The sequence below is a fragment of the Thamnophis elegans genome, chromosome 5 (genome assembly GCF_009769535.1).
Source record: "Thamnophis elegans isolate rThaEle1 chromosome 5, rThaEle1.pri, whole genome shotgun sequence".
NCBI lineage: Eukaryota > Metazoa > Chordata > Lepidosauria > Squamata > Colubridae > Thamnophis > Thamnophis elegans.
The window spans coordinates 74,554,208-74,565,246 of record NC_045545.1 but is presented as its reverse complement, the minus strand read 5'-3'; the positions used below and the strand labels follow the sequence as shown (position 1 = coordinate 74,565,246).

Sequence of the window (11,039 nt, the reverse complement as noted above, 5' to 3'; positions counted from 1 at the left end):
CCATAAAAATGGACAGCAGAAGAAAATAAATCATCCATCACTTCTGATATGATCAAAAAGTTGCTGTTGCAGAGTTAAATTCAAGAGTTGTGTTTTTGTGAGGTGGACTGGAAATCCTATTTTATTTTTAGATTTATATAATAGATTTCAAAGCCAGAAAAACATAAACGGCTAGATGGGTGCATATATTTGTAACCACTGTTCATGAGAAGGGATTCAAGAATGATGTAAAGATGCATTTTGCTGGCAACTGTGTCTTCTTCTCCATAAACAGGCAAAGCAAGATCGATTTCCTGGATACACTGCCTTTATCTGTAACTTTGATTCAGTATAAAGCAATCTCTGATCATCCAAGTCAAATTCTGACCTATGCAAAAACAAAAACAAAAACAACTGTCTTGGAAACCTTATAATGAATCACATATTTAAATTTCTTTTGATTCAATCTGTTCATCTAATTACTACTATGATGTTGGATGGAAGAGAGAGAGAGAGAGAGAGAGAGAGAGAGAGAGAGAGAGAGAGAGAGAGAGAGAGAGAGAGAGAGAGAGAGAGAGAGAGAGAGAGAGAGAGAGAGAGTCAATTAAATGAAAGCATTTTCTAGCAAAATAGGATGGAAGATTTGATGAATTCTACCCTAGGTGTTTAAGGGATTGTTGGTATTGTCTGACAACAGAAAGCCTGGAATAAAAAGATAGAAAAACAACCTTGATCATGCAAAGCGGAACAATTGTGATCAAATATTCTTGTGTATATACAGCATACAACAGTGTTGGCGAACCTTTTTGGCACTGAGTGTCGAAATGGGAGCATGCATGCATACACGTGCACGTCTGACGGAAATCAGAGGAGCAGCTGCCCAGTACACATGCCCGTACTGGGAAGATGATTTTCCAGTTTCCGGCATGCAAATGCACACCGGGAGGCTGCTCTTCCAGTTTCCTGTGCTCCTGCACATGTGAAGACCAGCTGGCCAGCATGCCAGAACCCTAAGAGTAACGGGCGATGGCTTGCTGCCCAAAGAGGCTCTGCATGCCATTTCCGGCACACATGCCATAGGTTTGCCATGATGGGCATACCTGTTCAGATCATATGCCTAAATCAGATCAATTATCTACTTGTACATTTGCAACAACCCAAAAATGGGAGCTAAAATAAAAACAAAAAAAACCTGGAACTTGTAAAGAAAAAAACCATAATTTTTCTGATTTGGTATGGCTTCGAGAAAAGTCTGGTAAAAACATTTTTAAAAAAGATGGGAACAATCCTTTCTGTAGGATTGAAAGGGCCATAATGGTCCATTTGTCTAAACCCTACTCAGGGTCCAGAGATCTGGCAAAAGAAGAAGTCAGAGGTCTGGTAGGAGCGTAGTAGTAAGAAAAACATTTCCACAATTGTCCCGTTTGAAGGAGAGGGTTTAGCCATTTAAGAAAGCACCCCAAAATAATGTCTGAAAACAATCAGAAAGTATTTTTGATTGGTCTAGTAGCAATTAAGTTAAGGCTCATCTCTCAGGGTTCTAGATTGTTCCAATAACCAATGACATAAAGTAAAATGATACATGAGAAAGGATTGATGATGATACCTTATTTACAGATCCTAGAGCAATTATAGTAGCAACACCTTTGTCTTCCTGGACAATCATAGTCATAACGACAGCGATGTATTCCTGGGATGGTGCACTTAAATGGATTTCGTGGGCAACTCCAAGGAATCACTGAAATGGAGGGGAGGGAGTGTGGGGGGACAGAATTGTTGTTAACCATCAATCAAACACCAGATAATTTTCATCATTTGTGGAGGGGGAATATAGTGCAGCCTTATGGCGTTTTTCTAACCCCTGGTGGCAATTAAAAAGTCCCACACTTTAAGAGAGGAGCTTCAGTTACATGTTTTGACTTTGATGTTTTTTTCCAGTTTGAAGCATATTAAAGACAGACTCATACTGTCAGTGTCAGAGCTGAAACATATCTTAAACCCCTTGGTAGAATCTATAAAAATAGACCCAAGTATATAAGGGCTTATTGGGCAGATTGCATTAAAAAGAAAAAAGAGCAGATCCCATCACAGAGTAGGTCCTAAAAAATCACATTTTGTAAAGTTTCAGGAACAGTTAGAAAAGATCCTTACTGGTCATTTGGTCTGTAAGCCTCCTAATTTCAAGAATTAATTTATTGAATTTATTAGCCTTACATATCCACCCATAAATTTCCTTCTGAAAGACAAATCTTATCAGAGAATCAAATCTACCAAATTGATATTGATATTAAGATACCCAGTCCAGAATCCCCAACTCCTCTGCTTACACAGGAAACCATGCCCAGAGTTCTAAGAAATGAGTTTGCTCATTAAAATTAAGATTACCTGGTGGGGCTCTGCAACTTCTACTACATCTGAAATTACAGCAACGTAAGGTATGAGGGCATTCGTAATCACTCCTGCAACGATTAATTCCAGGTAAAGAGCATGGAAATGGATTTCCCAGGGAAGTACCACATGCTGTTGAAAGAAAGAAAAAACCAATGCAAAATATCCAAATACCTTTTACAAATTTATTTTTTTAATTATAATATACTTGCCCATAGCACTTATCATGAGTAAAATCATGTATTGATCATGAAACCAGAGGTGGATTGCTCCCAGTTCAGCCCAGATTGGGTGAACTGGTAGTAGTGGTGGCAGGGAGGCTCCGCCCACCCACCTTGATGCTTCTGCGCATGTGCAGTAGCATCGTGCACGTGCAAACCAGTAGTAAAAAAAAATGGAAACCCACCACTGTATGAAACCTATATTATATTTGCCTACATATACTTTATTCTTAGATTCTACTTTTTTGTACCTATTCTATTTTAATAATTGCACTGCTCCTTCTTTATTACCCTTTGCCCAATCTGAAATACAAATGAATAAATTCATGTACCCACCAACAGGCATTTCTAGATAAACAAACTTTCTCCTAGCTTTCTCATGGCACAATTCAAATATTGCAAATAACATTTTATGGTTACCAGATACTACAGAATGGACATGTTTAAAACATTGGAAGTCTACAACAATCACAGAGAACCGACAACCAATCAGAGCTTACAGTTGTTGGCCAAAATAAAGATACTGAGATATCTTATTCAATCAGTGCTTATTTTCCAGCTGGGAAAGAGACATTCATTTATCTCGCCATAAAAAGAAAAGAGGAGGAAAATAAACAGGAGTGGGAAAAGCAATTACTTCTCACAATAGCACACCCCTTGGAATACTGATTCTGTATTGGAACATTTCATATAATTATGCCACCTTCTTATCAAAATTGGACAGTAGGATTTGGGAGGTATGATGGAGAAGGCATTCCTTATAATGGCCATCCCAAACAAGACAATGTTGTAATCACTCTGGAAGAACCCTAAGTATATTTTCTGTAAGTACCATGACAACAAAAATGTTGATTTGACCAGTGTCAGGAAGAAAACAAAAGAAAATATTGTACATAACACTATTACTCACCACCCTTTACAACAATTTATAGCTAGTCACTTAAATTTATTTGGGAAAACCGAAGGATTATTTGCTTCAATTATAATTTTTTGTAATTATATTCAACTTGCTCTGCATTGTGTTTATCATATTATACTGTTAATCACTGGAAAGCAAATTATAAAGCTACTTAAATAAACTTAATTTAAGCCCACCAAATATAGAGTAGATCTGATTTTAGTTTTAAATAAAGTTAACAATCTCTTCCTACAGACTATTTTGCAGCATTTTTTTGTCAAACAGGCCCCTCTACCAATGATTTTATCTCTTACCAAACAGAACCTTGGAAGACGTAGAGGGTAATTCTATCCAAAGGGCTAGAAGACCCACAAGAAGCAAGCCAGTTAATGTCTTCATGATGTCCTCAGAAGTCAGATGTGAACTCTCAGACGGCAATTAGGCTCATATTTAAACAGATGTGTGGGTAGCTTTAAGAATAGCAATAGAAGTAGACTTTCCACATCTTCCTCAGGCTTGATATAGCAACTGCATAATAGCATTCAGAAACCTGAAATAATTGCTTTATGCTGTCTTCATAGATAATTCTATGTGTGACTTGTGCCACATGAGAACTAAAACCAAAGGGCGGGACATCTAAAATGCTCCCATATAAACATCATTACTTCAAACAACTCTTGTGAGCCACAGCTTAATTGTAGCATCTTCCAACACGTGAAGAAAACACAGACAACCTGAGAACAGTAGAAGGGCTGGGCTTTCCTTGTTAAGGATGATGGACTTCCTATAATTGGAGATAGTTAGGGCTGTTACTTACCAAGGACAATTACAGAATAGCCAGAGGGTGGGGTGGGGTGGGGTGGGGTGAACTCAATGGTACAAAATAACAATTTTCTAAAGAAATATGCCATATAATCAAGTTACAATGCTCTCAAGAGGAACATCCTTTCTAGTGGACAAGATGAAGCAGCTGCCTCAGGCAGAAGGTGATAAGTGGGGGTAGGATAGACATGTCCTATGACACCAAAGTCTGATTATCAATATCTGATGCAAGGGAAGAAATGATCCATCATCAATATTGACTTAGGATGTGATTATCACTATTGTTTTAAAGCCATCTTCTAGCTCCTTTGAAAGCTGTTATTGGTAGAGAAGTCAGAATTAAATTTAATAACATAAATAGAACAATCAGGATTGGAGGCCATCGCTAAATATTGTGAAACAGAAACTAATAATTTAACAGAGTTTTATACAATGGCGCCCATGGTGTATTTTTGCCATTCTGAATATCCCACATTTTACTTTTATTACATGATACTAGTGGTATTGGGGGTGTGGGGGTGGAGGAAGAGTTTTTCTATCTAATTCTCCACAACGCACATTATTTTATAATGATTTTTCTATCTTTTTTTTTCTGATTTAAAAACTTCAGTGTCTGCAATCTTTATTTTTAAATAAGAGATTTGCTTCAACTCCAATGAGAAAGCCATGTGTAGAAGGAAAGATGATAGAGAAAAGGGTCCAGTACCTCACCAGGCTCAAGGTTGACTCAGCCTTCCATCTTTCCAAGGTTGGTAAAATGAAGACCCAGATTGTTGGGGGCAACATGTTGACTCTGTAAACCACATAGAGAGGGCTGTAAAGCAATGTTGAAGTGGTATATAAGTCTAAGTGCTATTGATATTGATAGCAAAGAGAGATGAGACAGATAGTAATTCCACTTAAATCATATCCCCACCTTCTCTCTCATATGCATACAGACCCATACAAAAAAATACATGGATTAGGACTGTAGGATAATTCCCATCAATATGTCAAAGCTGGGAACATAAACATTACCTTCACCAGGTGTTTGAACAGTGACGTCCTGATTCCCTAAAATTTGGAATCTCTATCATAATTCCTTTCTAAATTTATAAATGGAATTGACTACCACACGATACATTTGGGGAATGTTAGACTTGGTTAACTCTGTTTGTCTCTTTTGATTAGTTTGTATTTCAGTACATTGTGCTCAATCAAAAAAATGCTTAATTTAATCATTGGTTAAATATTCTATTAATTGAGAATTGTATTAAGAAAATAATTTTATCCAGTCCCTTTCCTTCCACTCACAATTTTTCAGCACATTTTAACTTCTCCACTAACCTTTCTATTCAAAACAATGATTAAGCAACTGAACTAATTGGCAAATAATATAATGAAGAATGGATGTTGCCAGCTAAAAGCCAGGTATTTCACAGAGCACAGGTTCTCCAGAAATGTTGCCTAGGCAGGGTGCAAAACACATTGCCCAATCAAAACATTTCTTCCCACCTAACATCACTCTCAAACTCATTAGCATGAATGCTTCTGATACGATCTAGTGGGCAGATCCCAGGTTTCCCTGTGATTACTAAGGTTCATAATACCTATAACAGATGATAGGTTGAAAGACAGCTCTTCTCATATCCAGTAGAGTACCATTACAGAGTTCAAACTACACAATCCTTATTTCTGTGTGGGTTTTTTCCATTGTTTTTAATCTAAAACAAGTTCCAAAAGTGAATTCCACAAATGTTGATTGGAGTCGATGTCTAAAATGTATCTAGGTTTCATTTTATAAATAAAAGAGAAACAGGTATCTGACATTCTTCCTGCTGGACCAATAAGCAGGATGAAGGGCAGTAGGAAAATACATATGCATAGACTTTGGATTTTGAAAAGCTTTCTCCACCATGCATCCTGAAGTCCAAATGCCAGTCTTACCTTCAAAAAAATGTTGAAATGTTCTAGATAGAAGTGAGTTTTTCCTTGATGGGATTGGCAAGAGAGCAGGTGAAATGCTACCAGTTCGAACTGGTTCGGCCAAACCGGTAGTAAAAAAAAGCTACCAGTTCACCCGAACTGGTAGTTTAAAAATGTTACCAGCTCAGGCAAACCAGTATTTCCAACGGTCAGCTGTGACACGCAATTTATATTAGCTAGATAACAGGATTTCCTGCTTATGTGGCACAGTGGATCCCCCCCCCCCATGCTGTTTTACTTACCTTTACAGGCACGCTCAGTAGCAGGCTCTGCCTACCCACCTGGATGTCATCACGCCCATTTTTGACACTCTGCGCATGTGCAGAAGGTCCTGTGCATGCATGGCGGTGGCATTTGCAAGATGAGCGATCATGTGCGTGCGCTTGCATTTGTGAACCAGTAGTAAAAGTAAGTAGATTTCACCCCTGCAAGAGACCCAACTATTCTTAATTGCTCTAATTTCCGGTTTTCATATTCCATGGTGATAACACACTTTAACACACACATAAAGGGGCAGGTTTTTCCATAGGTCCTGAGCACACTACAGTAGTCCTCAACTTATGGTCACTAGGTGAACTGGTGTAAGTCGAGTACTACCTGTAGTTTGAAAAGCACAGTAAGGTCACTTATTTTCTGTTCTCCGTCATCTTGTCACCATTCTATCATTCTATCATCCTTTTCAAGGTTGTTTCCAGAATTGAACCATCGGGCTAAGGAGTGTCCCGGTGACTTAAAGAGTCTATGCAAATATTTTAGAGGCATCTGCAATACACCACATCTTGGCACCTTTTTTTTTTTTTTGCCTTTTCTTATCCCTCCCTCCCATTGCTCATTCTCCCTCACCTTTTGAAGTGATCAAATGCATTGCTGGAGAAGTTGCTATAGCTGTTAGATTTTTATGGTTGTTGTTTTTTAAACAGAGGTACATTGTAAAACCTCACTTCCCACTTTTTAAAAAAAAAATGCAATCCATTCTAAATATCAAAAGAAAACTGTAATGTCCTCATAAGGTCTCCCACAAGGCCCAAGAACACAAGGGCCTCAACTCTGACACTTCCACACAGGACTGTCACTGGTGCCAATTGGTATCTGGGCTGATTTCCCCTGCCTCCACTTCAGTTGCAATGCTGCTCAAATGACTATATTCCCATTTTACAGTCCCTGACTTTTAACAAGTGATCAGTGATCCAAGTCATAGTTGTCCCAAAAGTGCTTTTTCAGGAGGCAACTGGACTTTGTTTTTTCTTTGAAAACGTTTTGCTTCTCATCCAAGAAGCTTCTTCAACTCTGACAAGATAGTGGGGAATGAATTCTGTTGTTCTGGGAAACTTGGCTTTCCGTTGATGGGTTTCCTCCCAGTCCTTGGCTTTCTTTCCTCTCTAGATAGATAGATGGAATTCTTTATTGACACACAAGGAATTTGTCTTTGGTGCAGATGCTCTCTGTACATAAAAGAAAAAATACATTCCTCAAGAATCATAAGGTACAACACTTAATGATAGTTATAAGGTACAAATAAGCAATCAAATCATACCAGGAAACAATCAATATAAATTGTAAGGATACAAGCAACAAAGTTATAGTCATGCAATCATAAGTGGGAGGAGATGAGTGATAGGAACGATGAGAAGATTAATAGCAATAGTAATGCAGACTTAGTAAATACTGTATTTTTAGAGCATAAGACGCACCTGTTTCCCTCAAAAAAAGGCTGAAAATCTGGGTGCGTCTTATACATACAGCATTTTTTGCCTCCTGAAACCCCACCCTCTTCACCAAAATGTCCGTGCATAGCTTGTAGGAAGTTTTTAGAGAGCTCCTGGGGACTGGGGAGGGCAGAAATGAGCAAAAGACGACCCGTTTTTGGCTCAATTTTACCCCCCCCCCAGCCCCAAGGAGCACTCTATAAGCTTCCTAAAAGCTATCCATGCCCTATTTTTACGAAAAACGAGGCCGTTTTCACAAAAAAATGGCCATTTTCTGCTCATTTTTTGTCCCACCCCACCCCCAAGTAGCACTCTGCAAGCCCATAAAGGCTATTCCCGCCTTTTTGTGGTGAGGGGGAATGGGCCCGTTTTTGTGAAAAACAGGCCATTTTTGGCAGGTTTCCAGAATGCAAAAACTTTTTTTTATTTGCCTCTTCAAAACCTTGGTGCGTCTTATACTCTGGTGCATCTTATACACCGAAAAATACGGTAGTTTGACAGTGTTGAGGGAATTATTTGTTTAGCAGAGTAATGGCATTCTGGGGGGGGGGGGACTGTTCTTGTATCTAGTTGTCTTGGTGTGCAGTGCTCTATAGTGTTGTTTTAAGGGTAGAAGTTGAAACAATTTATGTCCAGGATGTGAGGAGTCTGTAAATATTTTCACGGCCCTCTCTTTGACTCGTGCAGTGTACAGGTCCTCAATGGAAGGCAGGTTGGCAGAAATTGTTTTTTCTGCAGTTCTAATTATCCTCTGACGTCTGTGTCTGTCTTGTTGGGTTGCAGAACAAACAGTTCTAGAGGTGCAGTTATAGAGGTGCAGATGACAAACTCAATATATGGTTAGACTCTATAGTTGCTAAGCCTTGGTAGCTCTCTAGTGTCTGTACACTGATTTTTTTATTTCTACTTTTACTTTTCCATTGCAAAAAAAATACTTAAGAAGCAAAGATAAGGGAACAGAGCACCAGATGAAAGCTGATTTTTCAACTTCCTTGCAGAACAGAGTATTGGTTGCTTCATTCTGAATATTCCCAACAGTTTCAGTGAGGACAGCCACAGGCCATCGTGAAACTGATTCTGACAGTTAAGTCATCCTTGATGGGTAGGGCAAGGAGGCATGAAATGATGGCTCCTTGTTCTCTGGCAGTACCGTTTTTTTCATTGTACCTGGTATTTCCTTACTACATACTCAAACAGTGTTGCAATGACACACCAGTAGCACTATCATGCAAGAATCATCTTTGCTCTGAAGAGATGCCAATACCTGCTGGACTGCATAGCTTAGGATTACTTACTCTGTGCTTATCTACTAACACTTTGCTCAGTTTCTCCCCACCACCCACAGTGCTGTCAATGGCCCAGTGGGAGAAGGTAACCAATTGAAGGAGGCAGAACCTATTTTGGAAGAGGGGAACACCTGGGGTTTCAGAGGGGAGCTGGGGCTTCAATGAAAGATTATAATTTGCACTCCTGAAACCATCTTTTAACAGAAATTGCCACCATTCTTAACAGTAGATCTTGCCTTGGCAGAATGATAATTGGATTACCTGCCTGCTTAGATGATAAAATCAAGTTTAGGGAGTGTTTCTGTTTTCCACTTCCTCAAAGCACAGGAAGCAGGCAGAGAAACATCACACGTGCACTCTCAAAGCTGCTTTCCCAAAAACCCTGGACTTCCCCGGGTTTTTCCTTGAAAACATTTCTCAATCAAAGAAGCTTCTTCAGTTCTGACTGAATGGGAATAGCAATAGCAATAGCAGTAGACTTATATACCGCTTCATAGGGCTTTCAGCCCTCTCTAAGCAGTTTACAGAGAGTCAGCATATTGCCCCCAACAATCTGGGTCCTCATTTTACCCACTTCGGAAGGATGGAAGGCTGAGTCAACCCTGAGCCGGTGAGATTTGAACCGCTAAACTGCTGATCTAGCAGTAGCCTGCAGTGCTGCATTTAACCACTGCGCCACCTTGGCTCTTAGGATAGGAGGATTTATAATCTTTGTAGCCATCTGGTCATTACAATTCTGAAGGTCAATTGTTAGATCTTTGAGAGTCGTTGAAGCCACTTGGGAGGACTTACCTATACCTTCAGGGCAGTGGTGGGTTCTGGATCCCAGTGCAACCAGTACAGTGCAATAGGGTCGGGTGCCCACCACATGCACGCGTGCAGCACGCGTGCAGCACACGGATGCATACTTACCACTCACGACACTCCGCGATGCCTCCGCAATGCTCCAGCTGCTTGGCGGAGCGTCACGCAAGCGCCATATCCTCCATGCATGTGCGCGGAAGCCCTGATCAGCTCAAATACAGGTAAGGAGGATAGGAGGGTAGGTGGGCCCTCCGGACCATCGTACCAGAATGGTACCTAGTGCTCCCAGCAGATACCGGTATGCCCCAATCGTATCCCACCACTGCTTCAGGGTCAACTGAATCAGAGTGCAAATGGGTGTGGAGCCTTCTTGGGACTCCAAAGAATATAAATACTTCTATTCCTCACCATTTAGACAGAAGCAAAGAAGCTTCTTAGATGAGAAGCGAAACATTTCAAGGAAAAAAACAAGGAAGTCCGGTTTGAAAGCAGTTGTGGGACAACCACGACCTAGATTAGGGATGTCAAACTCATGTTGTCACATTGTCGTCATGTGATGTATCACAACTTTTCCCCCTTCACTAAATTGGGGGTGCGTGGCCAGCACATGATGCATCCAGCCCATGGGCTGCGAGTTTGACACCCCTCACCTAGAATCTTCACAGATACATGTGCATTCATTAGCCCTTGGGAAGTATGTGCTAATCCTGGTAAAGAGTTATAGGCACCTATAGTTATTAATGGGAAGTGAAGGTTTTTTTTTTAAAAGGACAATTAATTTTGTGGTTTTCCTTAGGTCATCCCAATGCAATATTTTTCTTCATAGTATGGATGATTGGTCTCTGTGTATATGTGTGTTTGGGGATACGTGTGCACAAGGGCCTTCAAATCCAGTTTTGATGCCTGGTGATTGCCTGGAGTTGTCCCTGACATTTTCTTGGCAAGATTCCAGAAATGGTTTGCCATTGAC

At 40.0% G+C, this 11,039-nt stretch overlaps 1 protein-coding gene across 1 annotated transcript; it reads right to left on the bottom strand.

Annotated features, from left to right (window-relative positions):
• Window positions 1–1,586: 1,586 nt before the first annotated feature.
• Window positions 1,587–3,885, bottom strand: LOC116508824 (waprin-Enh1). Its single transcript, XM_032217569.1, has 3 exons — window positions 3,801–3,885; window positions 2,365–2,499; window positions 1,587–1,717 (listed from the first exon to the last, which is right to left on the bottom strand). The coding sequence occupies exons 1-3, from the start codon at window positions 3,883–3,885 to the stop codon at window positions 1,587–1,589; spliced, it is 351 nt and encodes a 116-aa protein (XP_032073460.1).
• Between the last annotated feature and the right edge of the window lie 7,154 nt (window positions 3,886–11,039).

Bases quoted from the DNA above. Each gene is read 5' to 3' on its own strand.
- LOC116508824 (XM_032217569.1), bottom strand. From the start codon at position 3,885: ATGAAGACATTAACTGGCTTGCTTCTTGTGGGTCTTCTAGCCCTTTGG. The intron at 2,500-3,800 runs GTAAGAGATAAA...TTCTTTCAACAG, and splicing joins GTCTTCCAAGGTTCTGTTTG to CATGTGGTACTTCCCTGGGA. The intron at 1,718-2,364 runs GTAATCTTAATT...CCTCCATTTCAG, and splicing joins AAGTTGCAGAGCCCCACCAG to TGATTCCTTGGAGTTGCCCA.